This window comes from Hemitrygon akajei, chromosome 13 (genome assembly GCF_048418815.1).
Source record: "Hemitrygon akajei chromosome 13, sHemAka1.3, whole genome shotgun sequence".
In the NCBI taxonomy this organism is placed as follows: Eukaryota; Metazoa; Chordata; class Chondrichthyes; order Myliobatiformes; family Dasyatidae; genus Hemitrygon; species Hemitrygon akajei.
The window spans coordinates 28,767,489-28,790,830 of NC_133136.1; the positions used below are offsets into that span (position 1 = coordinate 28,767,489).

The window sequence follows — 23,342 nt, forward strand, 5'->3', positions numbered from 1 at the left end:
CATTTTGAATAAATTTTAGTAAAGAATTCATCACATATCCTGAGCAAATCTAGGCTTTTATGAGTTGCCTATGTTGACTGGTTGTTTTGTTTATTTGTAGTTAAATACTGACTGTCCTATTGGAGCGTTCTGAACTTTGGTTTTTTCTCGTGACTTGTGCAGCACAAAGAGAGATATTGATGAGCAACATTTCTGTTCCTTTATGTAATTAATTTAGGTGGTATAAATAAATTTGTGAATGACATGTTTCCTCTTATGCTTTCAATTTGCAGTATGTTTCGACAGGGTATGCATGACTTGAAAGTTTGGCCAAATGTAGAAGCAGATGGGTTGGAGCCTACTAAGACAGCAGGCAGAACAACAAGCAATGCATCTGAAGATCAGATGAGTCGCTTAGCAAAGGTAAGATTTGCATTAATGTTATATCATTAAACATTGATAAGTAGTAAATCACTTTTAACTTGATATATATATATTTAATTGTTTTTATGTATGTACAGTTGAGAACTTACTGGCAAATCATTCTAAGGATGAAAGCAGTGTTATAGAATAATGCAATCCCATTACATTGATTATTTGAGAATACTTTTTTTCTGGAATATTTAAAGTAAAAGCTTCACCTAAGATGTGCATTGTTTTTTATAGCAGTCCAATAAGGTAGCATCTGATATTAATGATTTTATTTTCTTTAGTAAATATCAGAAAAAAAGATAAGATTGAGATGCTCCAGGAGAATAATAGTATGAATGAAATTTGTTCATTTTCAGAAGTGGAATTAGTTGAGATGCAAGAATGGTACCTGGAAAATGAATGGAAATTAGTATAAGGAAAGTAATTAGCATTAAGTTTCTTGGGAAGTTAGAAGTATTTGGAACATAAAGTAATGCAACAACGTCCTGAGAGAATAGACCATACTACTTTAAATTATCTAATTTTTTGCGAACACGAGAAAATCTGCAGATATGGAAATCGAAAGCAACACACACAAAATGTGGAGTAACTCAGCAGGTTAGGCAGTGTCTATTGGAAAAGAGTAAATAGTCGACCTTTTGGGCTGAGACCCTTCACCCAGTCCTGTTAAACAAGTTAACAATGGTGATTGCACATTCTTGCTGATTTTTAATTCATTGCTTGGACCTTTAATCAAAAATCAATATGCACGTGGAAGCATTTTGTACATGCCACATTACGTTTAGAAGTAAAAGGTGTTCAGGCATTATCCAGAGAAATAGCTGTATGAATTGATAGAGCTACAATATCTTAATATGCATATAACTTATGCATCAGCCTGGAATTCTGTTTGCTGATACATTGGTGGGAACTAGGAACCCTGCTGGTGGTTAAGGGTTACACAGTGAGATTTTTAATCAAAGTAATCCTTGACATTATTAAATTGAATCTCTCTTTTATTGCTCTCCTTGGAGGCAAGCTGTCTCCCAGTAGGATGTAAATCCAGTTTGCTCTATATGTAGTTAACTGTTTAAAAAAAAAAGAGATCTCTATCTAACATGTAATTTAAATACATGCAACTTTGAATAAATTGGTTAATTTGATGAACATGGGATGGTGATAGCTCATGGAATGGGGAGATTTTCTGTGCAGCCTTTGATATTTGACATCCTAGGGATTACATTATATTTGAATCTACTTTCAACTATGTATTCACCTCATTATTGACTTGGGATTTTTATGGGTTCAATTTCTTGGCAATAAAAATAATTTTGAGTTAACTTTAATTACAGCAGAGCTGCCCTTTAACAGAAAGGCATTGTTTTGCTTTCCTCTGTCCTGCAAAAGTACTTTGGACAATAGTTGAAAATGCTAATTGATTGATTATGCAATTTAGTATTACAAACTCAGTTATGAAGATTGAACTGATCATTTGTGTGATACTACAGCTGCATTTTTTTTGTAAACGAAGATGACCATTGGGAGAAATAGTCAATCATTTCAGATTTTACTGGCAACTGAGCATAAGTTAATGGTTAAATAATGCCTTCCTTTTTTGTTTCTCCTATTGAATTCTATAGAAGTATGAATTCTTAGTGGACTTCTAGCTGCTGACCTGTGCTGATGGTAGGGGTTAGTAAGTTCTGTTGGCGTCAAAAGTTGCCCCAAGCACATATTCAATCTGTGTTGGTCGTTAAAGGAAACAATGCATTTCACTGTATATTTCATGTGACAAATAAAGCTAATCTAATCTAATGAACTACTTACATTTTCACAAAAGTAGAGAATTTCTGAACTTACTGCATTGTCTTAAATTCAGCACTTCTATTCAAGCAACTCTGGTGTTCGGAGGAATTCCAGAGAATCTCTACATGGTTGAAAGCAATAAATTTAAAATAATTTGAATATATTTAGTGGGATAGATAAGTTTTTCTTTTAAGTAGTGGTAGGGTCTCAAGTTAATCCGCTACCATTTGCAGATTTCGTTTTTTTAATATTTTTTAAATTAAATTTTTAAGAGAATTACATTAAATGGATAGAATAATAGAGTAATGAAAATTAATATTAGCCCTCCCCCTCCCCTTAACCCTTCCCCCCTTAACATCCCTGTCTAAAGAAAAAGAAAAAAGAAAGAAAGAAAGAAAGATTGCCTGGATATCAGAGGTTCCCTACATGCTACATGGAGTTCAAAATAACTTTAGTATATTTCTTTTTTTCCCCCCAAATAACTAATAATTTTATCTTCAAAGGACCTATATATTTAATCCTATCTTTTGTAGATAAGGGTGCCAAATTTTCAAAAATATATCATATTCATTTCTTAAATTATAAGTAATTTTTTCAAGTGGAATGCAGCTATATATTTCATTATTCCAACGCTCCATAGTTAAGTATGAATCTGATTTCCAAGTAACTGCAATAAATTGCTACTGCCAAATCAATTTTTATAAATTTTTTCTGATATTTATTCAATTTAGGTTTCGGTATTATCCCTTCAATATCGCCTAATAAAAATAATATTGGGCTATGTGTAAGTTGTATTCCAATAATTTGTTCCAGTAAAAGTCTTAGGTTTATCCAAAAAGGTTGAATTTTAAAACAAGACCACGTAGAGTGTAAAAAAGGACAGATTTCTTGATTACATCGGAAACATTGCTCATTTGCAGATTTCTGAGTCACCCCTACAGGTTGAACGCAGTTAGTTGCTCCACAAAATTTTTTTTTGTTTTTTTTTCTTATTTTATTGCTTTATATGTTTGCATCAACTAATTCACCTGTCTCTTAATATTACTTGATCAGTAGTTCATATTAAACAAGTAATAAGTATATCAATCAAGAATTTATTATGGAAGAAAGAAAGAAATGTGGAAGGAAAATTAGTGAAGAAAAACAATGCTATTCCTTGGCTGAGCAAGTGTGAGGAATCCTAACACTACAACAACATGGTTGATTCATAACCACCTTCTTCAGCTTAAAGATTCTAGAGCAACATGGAATATTTTAATAATGAATACTAACTTCCAGCATTAGTAATACAAAATCATAAAAGATTTAAGGAACAGTTCTGCCCATTCTTTTCAAGCCTAACCTAATTTGCATCTTCCAACACTAAGCTCATAGCCCTACTGTCATTTAATTTGAAACATAAAAGATATGATGAAGAATTCTGCATCTATCACCTTATTGAGTATTGATTTCTAGGGTCCATATTACTCTTTGAATGAAACATTTAATCACTTTTCCTCTCATCGTTTTAGCAGTTCTTTTGGTTTATGTCCCTGATTTTTAATTATTTTGCTAAGGAAAATGACTCCATCCTGTTCACTTTAGCTTAACTTCTTGGAATCATATACACCTCAGTTAATTCTTTCTCTGCTGCTAGTTCTTCAAAGAAAATAACTCGTTGATCCATTTGCTTCTATCTAAGTTTTCAGAATTAGTTTAATTATCAGGGACTTGTGCCATGAAATTTGTTGCTTTATGGCAGCAGTATAATGCCAGATATAAACAATTAATATGTTACACAAATACGCAATGGCCAAATAACAAAGTAATTTTCATGAGTTCGTGGACAGTTCAGAAATCTGATAGTGGAGGGGAAGAAGTTGTTCTTAAAATGTTGATTGTGAGCCTTCATGCTCCTCTACCTCCTTTCCAATGGTAGTAACATAAAAAGGACCTGTACTTGATGGTGAGGGTCTTCAATAATGAATGTTGCCTTCTTGAGGTTGTCTGTTAAAGATATCCTTTATGCCCAAAATGGCACTGGTTGAGTTTACAATCTGCCATAACCTTTTGCAGTACAAAAGGAGGCTCCATATGATGTAACCAAGCAGAATGCTCTAAACCATGCATTTGTATGAGTCTTGGTGACATAACAAATCTTTTCAAGCACCATTCTGAGGAAAATTTTGAGGTACAGTTGCTTTTTCCCTGTAATTTGACCAGAAAATTGTGCAATAATAGCAGCACTCTAATCTTGAAAATTTATTTAAAATTGACATCAAAATAATTAAATGCAAATATGTGCCTTAAAAGGGGTAGAAAAGTTAGTTATACTTGTATGTGGGTGCTATTTGCTAGTGCAATCAATTTAACTTTTGAGTTGAAAGTTTGGAAAGTGGTGTCCTCTGGTATTGCCTCACGGGTGAAAAAATTCAAAACGAAATCACTCTAGTTCAATGGTAATGGCAGTTTAATAAAAGTTAATGATAATATATTTTTATACTTGAAGTCCCTTATGCTTCAGCATACACCTAATTAATCTCCAAAGGCAAATGCTTGGATACTTCTGAAAGTTTTTCTTATCGAAGTTTGACCTTGTAAAAGCAAAGATTGTAGATGGTACAGTCAAGATTCTTGAAAGTTCAAAGGGGAGCTATTATTTCAAATTAATGGGACAGAAGGGGGAAGTAAGTCCATTCAGATTATAGTACTTGTATCCCTTTATATCCCTATTCCCCACAGGGCTAAGTATAAATCTCAAATTTACCTGATGGATAATCAGCCTGAACCATTCACCTGCACAAGTGCTGCTTCACTATCTTAGCTTTATTAACTTTGATTAGTAAGTTTGTAAGTGACATCAAAATTGGTGAGTGGATAACAAGGAAAATGGTCTAATGCTACAGCAGGATATAGATCAGGTCAGAAGTTGGGGAGACAATTGGCAGATAGAATTTAATTCCTACGAGCAAAAGGTAATGCATTTTGGAAAGTCTAATTGGGGTAGGACGTATGCAGTAGATGGTAGGGTGCAAACAAATGTTCATGATATGTGCTGAATTTGCTGGTATAAGGAGAAGTACGGCATGATTGCCTTCATAGTCTATGCCATACAATATAAACATTGTGAAAACAAACAATCTGTAGTGAAACTCAACTTGTCAAGCAAAATTGCTCCAAATTCCAGCATCTACAGTCTCTTGCTTCTCCATATGACTCATGTGGACTGAGTGTTCTAAACATAGTCCAGATTAAATTATCTCAACCTGAAACATCATCTGCCCATTTCCCTCCATAACTGCTGCTTTTCCTCCAGAGTTTTGTGTGTTGATCCAAATTCCAGTATCTGCTTCCTCTTGTATTATCATGTTGTCTGGAATGGATGGGCTGTTTACAAGAGGCTTAGAGGTAATGTTGCAGGTCAATAAAAGCCAGGTTAGACCTCACTTGGAATATTATGTTCAGTTTTTGTTGCATCATAGAAAGGATGTGGAAGCTTTAGAGAGGGTGCAGAGGAGATTTACCACGATGTTTCCTGGATTAGGGAGCGTTTCTTATGAGGATAGACTGAGTGAGCCAGGGCCTTGCCCTTTGATTGAAGAAGGATGAGAGATGATTTGATAGAGGAGCACAACGTGATAAAGCGGCGTAGATCGAGTGGATGGCTAGAGACCTTTTCCCAGGGAGGAAATGGCTAATATAAAGTTCCATAATTTTAAGGTAATTGCAGGAATCACATATCAGAGGTATTGTTATTACAGAGGTAGGTGCATGGAAGGCACTGCCAGGGGTGGTAGTAGAGGAAGATGAATCCTTCCATTGGTCAGGGTTGACCATGGATGTTGTGTCCCGGCTAACTACCTGATATGCAAGCCAGGGCTGTACAAGCTGAAGAACAGGCTGTTTCCCATGTAGCAGGCTCCCCCTCCATCTAGAATGGCAGAGACTGATCCAGTTTGGCAGCCGGCATCACAGGAGTTGCCAGTCAGAGTTGAACTCAACTCGGGACATCATATCTGGATTTTTCCTGAGTTCATACCCAAAGCTTTTCCCATGAGTGGGTGTGGCTGCTAGGTAGCAGATAACTGAGATCAGTTTTCCTTTTCTAGAGGCAGATACATTATGGACATTTAAGAGACTTCGATAGGCACATGGATGTTAGGAAAATGGAGAACTATGTTGGAGGGAAGAGTTAGATTGATTTTAGAGTAGATTAAAGGTCAACACAACATCATGGGCCTAAAGGCTGTACTATGCTGTAGTGTTATGTATACACTACTGAGTTGAGTGAACTAGAGGAACCTATTACATTGATTTTGGTGTATCTTTTCATAGAATACTTATTACTATCTTGCCTTTAATGTGACAAAATGTCTTGAAACATGTGAGTCATAGTAATTCAACTTGAATTGCACCCATACTAACTTGTAATGAAATTCCATTCATTTTAATTATCCAAAAAAATGGAATTTTTAGACATTTTGCTTATTTTATGTGAATTTACTTATATTTTGTTATTTTTATTTTTAAGAAGTAAAGTAATCTTGATTCATGCCTTGAAGATTGCCACATTGCCACCTGGTAACTAAATGCAGTATTTAACTCATTGATGGACTTGTTTATCAGGAATAGTTCCAACAACATTCTCAAGATGCTGACAATTTACTGGCTGGCTCTCATTTCATCTTCAGGAGTGCCTCTCGTTCAAGATCTGAAACATTTATAAAAATGCCAAAATACAATATTGCTGCTTTTATTTTAAGTTCAGAAGCCCCCTTCATTGCTTGATTAAATTGTAGCTATCATTCTAAAGTCTAAACTAAGAAAGACTATGTTGAGATTCCCATCCAACTTGTGTTAGTGTTTATAAAGGAAACTCCAATGGAAACTACATGCTCTCGCAAGTGAGGGTCAAAAGTTGTAAGAGAAACAAGATTTTTTGACAAAACTAAGCAAGGATGGTATTAATATTAAGAAAGTGCAGCATGTGATGTAGTTAACAAGGGGAATTATGTACAATATAAGCATGTGGTCATTAATTGCTCATGCAAAGATACAGGTAATGACATAGCACAATAATCACAAGAAGCTGTGCAATGTAGTTTTTAAATCTCAAAGCAAGATCAGTGGTACAATGGTATTGTGACTCCCAATTGACAAGAGTACATAAATTGGTGAGGCAGTTAATTATAAATGTGGCACCTCCAGTAGGGGTCAATTAAATGATAATCTCTATCCAACAAAGATTCTGGGGAGCAGTTATTAATGGACACAAACTGCTGCCTATAAATGAGCAAACATTTTTGGACTCTTTACTCTTTTTTAGATTAAGTTATATAAAGTTGTTTAAAATCATTAGTTGAAATAAACTCCCCAATTTGCATAGTTAAAATTCCACTTCAATGTAGTAGAATATTTCGTTTGTAGGCTGGCTGATTATTTGTTTACTTATCTTAAAGCTTACAAAAGCACATCGTCAAGGTCACATGGTGAAGGTTGATTGGTTGGACCGACTTACTTTTAGAGAGATAGAGATGATCAATGAGGTAAGCTGGATCTGAAGTTCCACTATTGATTTAATTTCTGGCTTTCTTTTTCCAGTAGTTAGCATATGTTTTTTTCCCCCAAAGCTGTTTGTTATTTTATGTCAAATTTAAATTGAATCTTAATAGAGGCGTGACTTCTCGGAGTATTTTTGTTTTAATAAGTAAGTAATCTGAGCTACATCATATCCCATTTTGTTGCAGAGTGAAAAGAGAAGCTCCAATTTTATGTACCTAATGGTTGAGTTTCCTCGTGTAAAATCTGAAGATAAAGAATACGGTATTATTTATTATGAAAAGGTTTGTCATCACATTCCAATACACTTTTGCTACAGGTTATTTTGTACTAAGCAGAAATAAAATTGACTAAAATTGGCTATGCAATTTAAATTTCAGTTAAGACTAGAATGTAATTGTTTCTTCTTGATTAGATTTCATTTTTAGTAAACTTCTATGTGATAGTTGTGATGTGATACTGATTTTACCCAAGTTTAACTTAAAAATATATTTTGGTATTTTCTTATTTTATTCATTATATTCTTGGTTTTCTTTAGATATGTAACAATTAATGCCTTGCATGGATTCTACATGTGAAATTGTTTCTTAATACATGTTCTTTCCGCTTACAAACGCCTGACACATACAACCCATACATACGAAAAAACATTTGGGAAAATGGTGGAACGCATTTGCTGGCTCTGTAGGCATCTTTTGCTGCCTGGGAACTTTGTTTGTGGCACTTTTGACTTGCTAATTGTACAGTCATGAATCGTTCAAGAACAATCTGTATGGCGGGGAGGGGGTTGCAATCTTAGGAAATGGTCCATAACCTTATCATGTCAAAAAATGTGAGTTGAAAACAAAGTAACATTTATTTAACATTTTTCGTAAATTGCTTAAGAGTTAATTTAGATTGGCATCTCAAATATTTAGGTATCAGTTCATGAATTCTGTAATGACCAATTTCCATTACCCATACAAACGTAACATGGGCCCTCTGGATCTAGCTAATATTTGCATTGCAAATAGAATGCACCACTTTTTCAAATATTGTTAAGCACCATTTCAAGCATATCTTGGTTGTAGGTAAGTGCTCTTGTATCTTGTCATGTTTAAGGCCTTTTCTTCCCTGGAGAAACATGTATACTGGGTTTTTCTGGTTGAAATATGGTGTCTCATACATATTCCATTGATAACCTCAAGTAGTATTTAAATTTAGATTGTAATCTATGGATATAGTAATTAGACCACTTTATATGTTTTCTTCCTTGCAATTTTAACCAGGATGGTGATGAATCATCTACAAATTTAACAAGCTCCGAGATTGTCAAAGTGCCAGATCCTCAGATGTCAATGGTATGTATAATTTTAAATTACTGTGTTTCCCTCAAAATTCTTGAGCTGATTCATGAGCTCAAAATTCAATGTCCTTCACTTAAGACTTAATGCTTTCTTCCATTTGGTAGCATCTAGCTACTTTTCTGCTTCTAATCTCTGCATTGCATTACTCCCCACACCCCCACTACTACTTACTCTCCCCCTCGCATCCAATCCTATGGCATATCTTGGGCTGAGCTTCACTAGCATCATGAACATCTCTGATTGTTCCAACTTCAGAGACAGATGTTGAATTCTGGGTTAAGATCCCCATCAAGTCCTTCCAGCGTTTTTTGTTCCAACATTGACTTTGTATCTTTAACTTCTTTAGCTATCTTAATTCAAAGTTCTGTAAGTCCTCCTGAAAATCTGTAATGCACATTAAAGCTTATCTGTTTGATTTTGTATTTTGTTGCCATTCTAATACCTTGTGGCTCAGTCAAATTTTATTATTGTGATCCATGAAATGCTTTAGTATTATTATTACAACATTTAAATTCATATTGCTGTTGACCATGCCCAGTGATAAAACAGTAATTTGCTAGATGACAGATTATCATTGAAAAAACTGAATGCAGTTAAGTTGGTACACCATGAAAAGCAACCACCCATTAATTCTGTCTTCACTTCCTGCTTGCTTAACCACCCCCCCCCCCCCCCCCCCACTTCTGGTTATTCTCCTTTTACCTTTCTCTTGTCAGGCAGAATAAAAAAAGGTTTGAAAGCACATATTTCCAGGCTCCAGGACAGCTTCTTCCTGCTTTTATCAGACTCTTGAGGGACATTTCATATACTGGTGATGAATTCTTGATCTGCCAATCTGCCTCATCACTGGTTTCCCTGCACTGTAGTGTTGTAGTTGCTACACTATTTTCTTTTCGCTACCTCAATATACTTACAATGGTACGATCTAACTGGATGGCACACAAACCAGTGTTCATTATATCTTGTGATAATAAATCAAACCAAACAAATATGTTGCACTTATCTAGTCAGCTGTTGGGTTGACTTTGGGAAGTTAAGATTTCCCATGAGGGATTCATTTCTGTTGATTTTTATGTTTTGAAGGATTTTTGAGTTAAATTTCCTGTGGCCTCCCTGACTTGTGATTGCTTTTGTTGACTTGGGTCTGCTTTATTCTAATAATATTTAAGTTGCTGTTCATTTCCTTTTATTAAAACAGCAAATTGTTGATCACAAGAGTCCAAAGTTAAAAGAAACGTATTGTTTGTTTCTTGTTGATTTTCAAAATTTGTGACTATGCTGTACGTTCACATAATAGGAGAATTTAGTAGAAAGTAAGCATCATAAACTTGCTCGAAGCTTGAGAAGTGGACCTTCTGATCATGATCTAAAGCCAAATGCTGCTACACGTGATCAACTTAATGTGAGTACAAATTGAAAGCTTTCTCTGAAAAGATACAATGTTGAACTTACTTTGTAATTGTTTATTATTTGTATTTACAGTACTGTGCAAAAGTCTTAGGCAAATAGAGATATGTAACCAGGGAGTCTTAACATTTTTGCACAGTACTGTATTTGTCAATGTGGAGTAGGGAGCGAGTTTGTAAATCTGGCAGGAGCAAAGGATGTTGGGCATGATGCGAGTGGAGTGCTGAGGGAGGGGTGTGGGACAATGGCAGATCAGGGTTACAAAACTAGTAATACATACAAGCACTGCGGGTAGTGTTTTAAGAAATTAATTATCTAATGTTTAAAAAAACTATGAAGTGTAATAATGACAATCATAACAACTATAACCATTCACTGTATCTCCTATTCCATCTCTTGATTCTGGAAGTTATCATTCAAGAGTTGCCTTCTCTACAGATGATTTCTCCCTGTCAACAGCTTTCCTATTAACTGTCTTTTGTTAGAATTTATTCTTTATTTTTTTATTTGATTTTGAACACAATTCACTATGGAGAGATTAGTTCAATCTGCAGCAAAGTTGAATCATGCTTTCTGTGTTACAAAAATCATTCCCATGACAATTTAATTGACACAACCATACCTTTGATTGGATTATCTCCATTCAGTTTGCCTGCCACAAATCTTCAATATAGAATCATTTGATAGTCAAGGCTTTGAGAAAATTCTAATTCTTTCAGCATTCTTGCAAGCTAGTGTATGGGTTTTTATTCTATTGGCTGTTCTGAAATAGTGGTTAATTTTTATTTATGTCAGTTTACCATGAGATAAAAGTTTGCTTGTTGGAGTTGGCTACACCTCTTTCATTACTCAAGTATCACAAACAAAAGCATCTGGAGTTTACTTGAAGTAAGCAAGTAAAGTCACAGCAGCAAACTTTTCCACAATGGGTCGAGTTACATGGTCCTCATGTCAGATTAATCCAGACATTAGGACATTAAAATGAAGCAGAGTCACCTTGTGGTAACAGTTGGTTGAGAACAAAGAATGAAAATGGGGAAATCACCATTAAACTCTGCACAATTAGCTTTTAAATGTAGCTTGAACTGAAAGGAATCCATTATTAGAGTTTTAAGTAGTCGAAGAAGGATAATGAGAATGTAGCACTAGTTCAAAATGTAGTTGTGATTTGCAGAAGTTTAATGAACATGAAAATATCCTTGGTTGATAAAGATTATAAATGGGGTAGAGTGAATCCTTGAAATAACTCAATGAAAATATTAGCCAGAGCTAATGAAGGTTATGTCACTAATGATAATACATAGCATTAGTGTGCAATGTGTGGTCAATGCTGTAACTGATGTTGAATTACATTTTATTTAATGAGATTCTTTACACATACCCCTGATTTGCAAATATTAAAATTGAAATTGTTAACTCTTTGTTACAATCTTTTTGTTAGACAAAAATGTATGTATGTTGATGTAGCACAAGTTTCACAGAATTAAGGGCTTAAACAGGAACTGTAATGCAAATGCTAGTGTTAATACATACGTGCTAAATTTGAGCAATCTCAAACTAATTTCTAGTAATCAAGATGATGGTGGTAAATTGCTAACTTATTGCAGGAATTAGAGTTCAGACTGTAACAGTGTTTTTTTTAAATATTGTAGTGTGATGTATTTAGTTTGGAGCACATGGATCTTCTATAGTTCTTTTGCCTTTTCTTAGTTTTTCTTGTCCCTGTTACTTAAATTGGCCCTTCAAAATTGCATGCTATTTTGTGGGTTACCAGAATAAATTCTTAATTTTAGAATTGTCCCCCCCATACACACACAATATTGTTGATAATAACAGTATTGTTCATAGTTTTATTGGCCCACAGTAGGATAGAATACCTTTGAAACTATAGTACACTTCTGTTCATTTTTGCACTGATAGGCATCAATCAGTTAGGTTGCCTTAACAGGAATATTGTTAACATGGGAAATGGAATCTGGAAGAAGGGAAGATAATTCATTAAGATGTTAATGTTAAAACAGTGATTTCAGTGTAATATATAAAGTAGAAGAGTCAGTTATCCCTTGTATGAATAGTCATTATAGTAAAATGACTTTTTTTTCCATGTTATGGTATATTACAAAAATTTGCTTCATGCATTTAGGATTTATAAGGATAATTTGGGTAACAAGTTGACTGGATCATCATAATACCTTTATTTCACAGTATCTAAGTGACACGTTTTTCTTCCAGATTATTTTAAATTATCCTCCTACTAAATTGTTGTCATCTGAAGAACAAGATCTAGTTTGGAAATTTAGGTACTATCTCACCAATCAAGAGAAGGTTAGTATTTATAATTTGGTTTTTGTAGTTGAATTAGATTCAGAATTTTTCATCTCTTGTAATTTTACTCTAATTCAAAGTAACCTAATTGGAAAACTGAGCTCCAAGTATCGTGACTTGAAATTGAATACAGCCAAATGATTTTGGTTGCAAAACATAGCATTAAAAAAGCGTTACAAATTAGGTATAATTTTTACAAGCCTACTTAGTTGAGTTTTGAGTTTTAAGGTTAAAAGTACGTGGAAGATTTCACTTTAGGCTCTCACTTAGATGTCTCATAGCTTACCACAGAAGTTGCCACGACCAGCTACATAGAAAATAGAATGGCCCCAGCAAGATGAAGGTTTCAACTTGACATCAAAAGCATGTCCTCAAGATGAGTGTGGAACTGTGTGTGTATAAGAAGCAAGTTTTTGGACTTTTTGGATACTATTTATTTATCAGCTCAATATGGAGTAGTCTCTTCCAGTGTCTTGAGCCAAGCCGCCCCACAGTTAATCCCAACCTAAGCACGTGACAATTTATAAATGATCAGTTCATCTTTGGTGTGTGTGGGGGAAACCAGATCATCTGGAGAAAACCTATACGTTCCACAGGGTGGATGCACTGAGAATACTTACAGATGCCGCCGCAATTGAACCCTGAACTCCGGAATGCCCCACGGTGTAATACAATGTTTTGGGTTCTTTTAGCCAAGAAGGAAGTCTCTGACTGTTCAATATTTCATTCAACCTGTTTTCAAGTGTGATCAATTTGTCCTTTGGAGAAATTAACTGAAAGTAGCACATTTAAAATATACAATATTTAGCAAATTGTTTCTCTAATGGCTTTCTGCTAGGACACACAAAGTTTGCTCATTATATTATCTTACCTCGAATCTTTTTCTGCACAGTATACCCATGAATTTTCATGGTAAAGTGTATTCAGTCCATTTAAATGATTAACACGAAAAATTTGCCGTATTCTAGTAACATACACAAAATGCAGCAGGTCAGGCAGAATCTATGGAAATGAATAAACAGTTGACGTTTTAGAAACATAGAAAGCCTACAGCACAATACAGGCCCGTTAGCCCACAAAGTTGTGCCAAACATATCCCTACCTTAGAAATTACTAGGCTTACCTATAGCCCTCTATAGTTTTGGGCTGAGATCCTTCATCAGGACTGTAAAGGAAGGGGAAGTCGCCAGAAAAAAGTGGGGGAAGGGAAAGAGGACTAGCTAGAAGATGATAGGTGAAGCCATGTGACTAGGAAAGGTAAAGGTCTGGAGAGGAAAGAATCTGATAGGAAAGGAGAGTGGACCATAGGAGAAAGGGGAGGAGAAGGGGACCCAGAGGGAGGTGATAGGCAGGTAAGAATAGAGAATAGAAGAGAGGAGAGGGGAGGAAGTTTGTCTTTAGAAATGGAGATAGATGGAGGATCACTGGGGATGATTTGGAACATGGACTGTTCTAAATAGCCAACAAAAAGGCAGGCATTTCTGAGGTCATTTATATGATACTGTAATGCATTACAAAGACTTGAGGTAATGAACACACTTAGCATTATTTGAGCAACTTGCAGGGGTTTCCAAAGCAAATGTGAGTTACTGCCCTTGTGATTAATAAAGATCATCAAAACTGACTTGTCAGAAGGTATCTTTAAAATTATTTCTGTTCTGCAGGCTCTGACTAAATTTCTAAAGTGTGTAAACTGGGACTTGGCTCAAGAAGCTAAGCAAGCTTTGGAATTGCTAGGAAAGTGGAAGCCAATGGATGTGGAAGATGGTCTTGAGTTGCTTTCCTCACAGTTCACAAATCCAACTGTTAGGCGGTATGCAGTCGCTAGATTGCAACAAGCTGATGATGAGGTAAGTACGTTGTTGCTTAATTATATAGAACGATTGAACGTAGGATAAATTGTAAATCTAAAACATAAATTTATAGGCTTGGATAGGCAGAAAGACAGAAAACTCCAATTATCTACTTGGAACTGCAAAACTTTGTATATTAGGACAGAACAGAGCAAGTATTAAAATACTTAACTAGATATGCACGGGCCCGTCTGTCTATCTGCGACGCCTTTCACAACCAGCCCATCTGTGACGTCTCGAAGAACGACCTCCCCAAGCCTGAAACCACTCTACTTTTATACCCATTCCACTCGAAATGAAATGTAGGACCAATAAGTTAACACCAGCTCAAACTATCGAAGCAGAACCAGCCATCACTTATCATCACTCTTCATGAGACTCATTCCTGTGTTCACTTAACTTGCGCTTCAATAGCTGTACTCTCACAATTTAATCAAAGTTTTTGCAGCCAGTTCTATTACAGTAAAGGCCACTGTGGTGAGGCATTCAACAAGCACAAAAATTAGCACTTTACAATGTAGCCTCATTATAGGAAGGATGTGGAAGCTTTAGAGAAAGTGCAGAGTAGATTTAGCATGATCCTGTCTGGATAAGAGAATATGCCTTATGAGGATTAGATGAGCGATCTAGACCTTAGCCGTTTGGAGTGAAGGAGCATGAGAGGTGACTTGATAGATACAAGGTGTTAAGAGGCATAGATAGTGGATAGCCAGTGACTTCTTTTTTCCCAGAGCAAAAATGGCTAATACAAAAGGACATAATTTTAAGATGATTGGAAGAAAGTATACAGAGACGAAGTCCAAAGTAGGTTTCCTTACAAAGTCAGAGATGTGTGGAATGTACATTGGGGGCATTTAAGAGACTCTTTGATAAGCACATGGACTGAAGAAAAATGTAGGGCTATGTAGGAGGGTAATGTTGGGTTTTTGTTGAAGTAGGATAAAAGGTAACAGCAGACTTGCTGCAACACCTCCCTCTTGAAGGTGATTACCTATAAAATTTGACTTGCGATGTTACTTGCAGATGTGCTGGTGGTTGCTTCAGTCGGGGTAAATTGAACCCTTCCGGGAGGAGATGAAGATCCAGCTCTGTGTTTGATGATCTGCCCAAGGAACTTGTGCCTTCTGGAGCACATGGTCTACAATAACTTCGTCTTTCGCCTTTTGTTTACTAATCTGACCTGGTACCCAGGGGTTTTGCTGGTTGTGGTACTGTCTGGCCCACACTGGAGCTCTGGACTTGAGTGACTTCACCTGTCGACCAAAGTCTGAGTGGCTGCCTTTGTGCACCTGACCATCTGCTATTTTGGATGTTGTGTGTTTTGGCAGCATTGCATTCTGCATTGTGTACAGTTTTCTTCTCAAAAGAGGTTTAGCTGGTAACTTCTCCTCGAGGCCTGGATGTGGTGTAATTCGATATGCCAGCAGAAACGTGTTGTGAGTCTTGGCTGATGTTCCTTTCCCTTTTGATTTCAGAAGCGACCATTTGAAGGTATCTACAAACCTCTGCTTGGCTATTGGACCGTGGATGAGTAAGTGTGGATAATTCTGCTCTTCTGGCAGAATGCAGCAAACTGCACTGAACTGAATTGATAGCCATTGTCAGAAATGAGTGTTTTTGACATCTCAAAATGGCTAAGGATCTGCAGCAGCTAATGAATGGTAGCCTCTGTCGTTGTTGACTTTGTAAATAGTTCTGACCGTTTGGAATAGGTGTCAACCAGAATAAGGTAGGTACACCCATTGATTGGGCCAGCAAAGTCAGTATGTACTCCAAGGACTGGTAGCTTGAGGCCATGGTGGTGGATCAGGTCTGCTTAGATTCTTTGCCGCCATAGAGCACTGAGTGCACTGCTTGCATAATGGATGTGATATCTTCATCTATGCCCAGAGCTCATCTAAGCCTCTTGCCAGGAGTTTCATTTACTTGATGCCTGAGTGACCACAGTGGAACTGCTTCCGTACTTTTGGTCAAAGTGTTCATGGAATCACTATTCTGTCTCCAAATATTAGGTAGAAGTCCACAGTTGAGAGTGATGTATGACTTCGGTAAAAGGATACATCTTTCTCAAGCTTAATTAGTTATCTGTCTGAGATATCTGAAGATAGGCTAAAGAAAAGAATCTGTAGCAGTTTCTGCTCTGATCTTGTCCATTGTGACCGGGAAGACCTTCAGCAGCCTCCGATACAACTTGGTGGACTTGGTCATCTACTGAAGTTACAACCACGACTGAATCTTTGTTTTCAGTAACCTGCTGATTCTTAAATCTGGAGAGGGCATCTGTCTGACCAAGTTCCTGTGTTGATATGTACCTGATTTTAAAATCATAGTGTAATAACATTGTTGCCCACCATTGTAGATGGACAACAGTGGCTTCAGGTCAGTATGGTGAGTGAAGCATTTGCCATAAAGCATCTTGTGGAATTTCTTCAGAGCTAAGGTTATTCCCAAGGCTTTCTTTTCGATTTGTCTATAGTTCCTTTCTGATGCAGGCAGTGATCTGGCTGCATGCATGACAGTTTCTTTGGAACCATCAGAGAAGATATGGGACAGCTCCCACCCCATAGTTTTTGCATCTGTAGCGACAACGATTAACAACTCTGTATTGAAATGTGTCAAGAAAAGATTGGATGACAACATATTCTTCATCTGAGTATGGTACCGGTCTTTTGGGAAAGAAGACTGACTTTGCATCTGGACGGGGCTGGAGTTCTGCTTGCAGTTTGGTGTAGCAACCTAAACATCCTTGAAACACTGCTGTATAGAGCTGTTGCAGTTGTGTTATATGATCTCACTTATGTAATGGTGGTATGGCATTAACTGACATGATTTCTTCGTACAGACCTCATCCAGAGTGATGCTCTAGAGATCAAGCTTAACTGCATAATCATTGCCAAGGACATACAGTTCTGGCTGATCTGTTAGATACACACACCATTGAGTTGGTTACCATTCAACTTCACCATGCAGTGCAGTTTGCCTATCAGCTGGAGTGTTCCACCTGATGCACTGCAGGCAGAGTGATGAATTGATTTCACTAGTTGTTGGGGACTCAAGTGCCCAACATGTGCATTTGGTGATAGTGGTGATGTCTGACACACTCTCGTATTGTAGTTTGACCAACTGATTGTTGATGAATATGCTGACATACCTTCTCCTGCGGCGAAGTCAAATTTGAACGTGACCATTTAATTCCTTGTAGATTTTGATGGCTTTTGAAACCTCTTGTGCTTGTGTTTCATTGGCCTAGAAATGAGTGAAGGACAGCAAAAGCCTTTGTTGTGACCACGGTGTTGGCTTTTGCTGCAAATGTATTTTTTATATTTGCAGTTCCTTGCGTAATGCTGTGCACCATAGTTCCAACAAGCTGTGTTTGGCCGCTTGAAGACCTGCTGAGTGATGATGTCTGGGCTAATGGAAACAGCATTGACATGGTTTTGCTTGACCGGTTTGAAATTGTGTTTCAGGTTGATCAAATATTGACATACTTGAATGATAGCTTGTAAATTCATATCAGGGTTTTCCTTAGGAGCCGTTTGCAAATCTCTGCTTTGCTAAGTGCCTGAAGTCTGCAAATAAAAATCGGACACTTTCACTGTAATTCAGTCATGTTACCCAGCTTGATCTTTTCACGTTCACTGTTGACAACACTGCTGTATGTGATGAAGTCATTGGCATCGTGTTTAACGAGTTTTTGGCATTGGTAGTGAATATTGAAGAAAAATGACTGCTCTTCAAAATTTCTTGTTAGCTATTGGACAGTTTTGTCAAATGATAGGTCATGCAGGTCCTTGAACAGAATGAATTTGAAATAACACTCTGTTCTGACAGTTGGGTACTGCTGAACGTAAGTGTGTGTCTTCCATGAGTCGTCTTTACTGGAGAACTCGACCTGGAATATATCTCATTAATAGTGAATACACACACTCCTGCCTCTGACACTTGAATTTCTGGCATACTGCTGGTGTCTTCCGTAGAGTAGACTGTAGGAAGACACCAGCAGTATGCCAGAAAATCAGGACTGAGCTTGTCTGCTATTTCTTTGTCATTACAACCTCTCCATTGTCATTTTCCAACAATCTGATCTCCACTCTTGTCTCTCTTTTTCTCTTTATATATCTGAGAAAACTTTTGGTGTCCTCTTTTATATTGTTCACTAGCTTACCTTTTGTATTTTTATTTTCTCCTTATTGCTTTTTTGTTGTCTTCTTTTGGCTTTAAAAATTCCCTAATCCTCTACCGTCCAATTATTTTTTGTTATTTTGTATGCCATCTCTTTTGCTTTCATGCTATATTTAACTTCCTTTTTGGCTATGGTTGTATTATCTGCCCTTTAGAATGCTTCTTCTTTTGGATGAGTCTATCCTGTGTCTTCTGAATTATTGCCAGAAACTCCAGTCATTGCTGCATTGCTGTCGTCCCTGCTAATGTTCCCTTCCTCTCAACTTTGGTCAGCTCATCTTTCATGCCTCTGTAATTCCCCTTACTCCACTAAAATAACAATATATATGATTTTAGCTCTCCCTCTCAAACTGCAGAGTGAATTCTATCACATTATGATCACTGCCTCTGAAGAGTTCCATTATCTTAAGCTCCCTAAACAAATCTGGTTCATTACACAACACCCAATCCATAATTGCCTTTTCCTTCGTGGACCCAACCACAAGTGGCTCTAAAAAGCCGTCTTATTGGTATTCAACAAATTCCTGCTCTTGGGAGCCAGCACCAACCTGGTTTTCCTAATCAACCTGCAGATTGAAATTCACCATGATCATTGTAACGCTGCCCTTTTTACATGGCTTATCTAACTCCCATTATAACAACCTGGCTACCATTTAGAGGCCTGAGTAGATCTCCCATCAGGGTCTTTTTACTTGTGCCATGTGTTTCAAAATAGGCTTGACGTTTTGGAGTTGGTCGCTGGATATCTTGATTTTGACTATCTGTTTTCCTATTTTCCATTTAATGAATTCTGTGAGTAAGCAAAAAAAGGTATGGAGGGAATAATTATCAATAGATTAGGTAAAACCAAAAGTAAATGTATACAGTGAAGTCAGTTTAAATTGCTGCACATTTTACCTGTTACACTGTATAACTTAGAGGTGGAAAGAGCTGATGATGTTGAAGGAAAATGGATCTACTCCCGCACAAGTATTACTTGACCGTTGCAGCATTTGACTTATTGGCCTAATTTCATTGGCACTAAAGGGAGTGTGGTTTTTAAATTAATAATTTGTCTTACTCAACCATACTGATTAACTGAGAAATTTCAAAATATGCTTGAATAGTTCCAAAATATTGATGAGGAATTAAAACCAGAAATATAGTATATAGACCTCAGAAATTTTATTAAAAAATAAAAAAAATAGAAGCAGCAAAGAATCTTTGAGCTGTCTCTATTGTTCAATAATTCATGGCTAATTGCCTGCTTCAGATCTGTTTTCCCAAACTATTCCGATTCCAATATTCCTTGATTCACTTTAATTTCTAAAGATCAACACCTGCCTTGAATGTAGACAAAACATCTGAATATCTACTGCGTTCTGGGATGAAGAATGTAAGGCATTTGAATGCAGAAGTTTCCTCAAATATCAATTTTAGACAACCATTCACCAACTCTGATTTAGATTCTGTGTTGGGGAGCTATATCTTTACCACATGTATCCCACTAAGTTCAAGAATTCTGTGTGATTCAATAGGATCACCTGCCATGATAATTAAAACCCTGAGTAGCTTTCAGTTATTTAATTTTGTTGTGCTTGCTCTAAGACATTAGCCTTGTTTGAAAACTATTAGCCAGGATTAAATTAGAAACATGGCATATTTCATTTGAACTATTCGATATTTCAGTTGCATAGAGATTTTCTTTTATTTCACCCATCAACATTTCTTTTCCTTAAACTCAATGTCTAAAATCTCATCATCTTACACAGGATTTGCTCATGTACCTGCTTCAGCTTGTTCAGGCTCTCAAGTATGAAAACTTCAATGATATAAGAAATGGACTAGAACCAAACCGAAGAGATAGCTGTCAAACAGCAATGTCTGAAAGTATGTCAGGTTCATTAGCAGGGACTTCAGAAATGGAGAGGTAGGAACACTTTCTCTTGTGTTTCTGATATATTTGAAGTGTTGCTTTAATTTCAAGCTAAGGCTGTTATCTCTTTATTTTTAGAAACATTCAGTAGGTCAGGCAGCATCGCTTACAAAAGTAAAACAGCTTTAATGTTTCAGAACTTCTATTTGGATTTTCCTGCAGGGAAGTTCTCTAGGAAAAGCGTAAAAAAAAATGAATTTCAAAATCTCCACAATATAACAACCAAAGAAACTAATTTGAATGGGTAATACAGTATGGTTCCTCAGGTTTTAACATTTCTGCAGCAGTTCATTTTTTTTTCTGATCAGAAGAACTTATTCATGGAACTGCACAAATGTATTAATTTCATTGATTTAGATTACGTCAGGAAGTTTTGCTAAAAACTTCATTGTTATAGAATTTAGATAGTAGAACTATATAAGATTGATAACATGGCAGGAGGTCACTTTGCTGCGAATGAGGTGGTGAGAAAGCACTACCTTACCTACATCTATCTTTTAACATTTGGTCAATGTTATCCATTGTTATAGAACTTGAAATATAGATCCAATTTTTTATTAATGTTACATGCTTTCTGCTTCGGCCACCCATACAGTAACTCTCACACCTATACCACTTGCTGAATTTTGATTCATTTTTTAAAGGAAATTGTCTTTTTTATGTACTTTATTTAGAGTAATAATTTTACCTTCCTTAATTGCACCTTCCCTCAATTTCTATCTTGCTTCATCCATAGCTAAAACTTTTCAATGCTAGTACAACCTTCTGGATCATCTCTGTACCTTCTCGATTGCAATCATATTTACCTTTAATATGGTGACCAGAAACACATTCAAATTCTGATCTAACTAATCATATGATCGTAAAGTCATGGAGCTGTAGAGCACAGAAACGGGCTCTTCAGCTTACTCATCTAAAGAGATGTTAAAGGTTTGTTTTATTTGACACATGTACATTGAAACATACAGTGAGATGTATTTTTGCAACATGAGTGTGCTGGGGAAGCCTGCATGTGTGGCTATGCTTCTGATGCCAACATGGCATGTTTACAACTTACTAACCTGATCCGTAGTCTTTGAAATGTGGGAGGAAACCGGAATACCCAGAGGAAACCCACATGACCAGGGGAAGAGAAAGTTGTGAGAATTAAACCCCGATCACTATTTGCTGGCGCTGTAATGCATTGCAGTGACTGCATCTTTGTTGATCTTTATGCCCTTGTGCACAATCACATGTTACTGCATTAGGACTGTATCATTAGATTTAAATGTCTATTTAAATCCGCCTTAAACTAGTAATAGTATCCGATTCCGCTCTGTCCTTTAGCAATGCGTTCCACAATGTAACTCTGAGATCCCCTTTAAAACTCCTACATTTCACTTTAAACGTATACTTTTTTGTTTTTGATAGCATAGGACAAAAGAGCTCTACATTTTCAGCATAACATCTCTGCTCTTCTGTTCTCCACCAGCTTGAGATGAGATATACTGGAATGTGTGTCTAGATGTTTTCTACTGTCATAACACAAGATCTCATTTCAGTTTAATGGAATAAAATACTGTCCACATTTATCTAGAGTGTCAATAATAAGAATCTAGAATATTATTTATTTTGAATATCTTAATTAGCATGATTATTTTTAATATTGAAAGAACCGATTTTATGGTGGTCATTTTTCAATGCTTATTCTCAATTATTATGTCTTATACTGTGGTGTTGAATTACTTTAATGAAACTGATTTAAGGACTGAACTTTTTCTTATAGCTCTCAAATAATCACTAGTCAATATCCACCTGTATCATCTCCTCCTCCGGCTTCTAAGGCAAAAGATGCAACAGATGGAGAAAACTTAGAGGTAAAGCAATTATGCAAATCAGCTAGGATTGTGACTATTTTAATTTATCTTCTCTTTACTGAAGTTCAACAAATTTCTGTGTCATATTAAAGTAATTCAAGAAAATTGGAAACTTGAGGTGATTATTCCACACCATATTTTTAAAATACTAGTTAAGTTAACAGAAAAAAACTCTCAGTTGACTCAAAGGGGATATTCTTGCTCTACACTCAGACTTGGACAACAGCATTACCTAGGTCAGGCTGCTGTTTATTAAGAAAGAGGTTGATGGATTCCTGGTTAGTCAGAGCACTGGAGGGGAGGGGCAAGGCAGGAGATTGGGGCTGAGAGGGGAGTTTTCCTGCTCCTATATCTTATGGTCTTGTTACAGCTTGGTGGTCACCGCCATCAGTACTAATCAACAAGCTTCACAACCAGAGTCTTTGTTCCTCCCTCTGCAAATGGATTCTTGACTTCCTCGTTGGGAGACCACAGAGAGTGTGGATTGGTAATAACCTCTCCTTCTTACTGACGATTGACACAGGTGATGCACAGTTAGCCCATTGCTCTACTCTCTCTACACTTGTAACTGTGTGGATAAGCACAGCTTAAATGCCATCTGTAAATTTGCTGATGACACCACTGTTGATTGAATCTCAGATGGTGATGAGGACAGAGTAGAATTGATCAGCTAGTTAAGTGGTGTGTTAACAACAGCCTTGCCTTCAATATCAGCAAGACCACG

The 23,342-nt window shown here is 36.5% G+C and overlaps 1 protein-coding gene across 1 annotated transcript in view; it reads left to right on the forward strand.

Moving 5' to 3' along the window:
- Nucleotides 1-23,342, forward strand: part of pik3c3 (phosphatidylinositol 3-kinase, catalytic subunit type 3) — a 106,637-nt gene that overhangs the window by 22,322 nt on the left and 60,973 nt on the right. Inside the window, exons 4-12 of the mRNA XM_073064314.1 lie at nt 273-402; nt 7,635-7,721; nt 7,923-8,018; nt 9,003-9,074; nt 10,378-10,482; nt 12,720-12,812; nt 14,477-14,662; nt 20,599-20,756; nt 22,528-22,618. Coding sequence (XP_072920415.1) covers nt 273-402; nt 7,635-7,721; nt 7,923-8,018; nt 9,003-9,074; nt 10,378-10,482; nt 12,720-12,812; nt 14,477-14,662; nt 20,599-20,756; nt 22,528-22,618 — 1,018 coding nt within the window. The remainder of the gene's footprint in view (nt 1-272; nt 403-7,634; nt 7,722-7,922; nt 8,019-9,002; nt 9,075-10,377; nt 10,483-12,719; nt 12,813-14,476; nt 14,663-20,598; nt 20,757-22,527; nt 22,619-23,342) is intronic.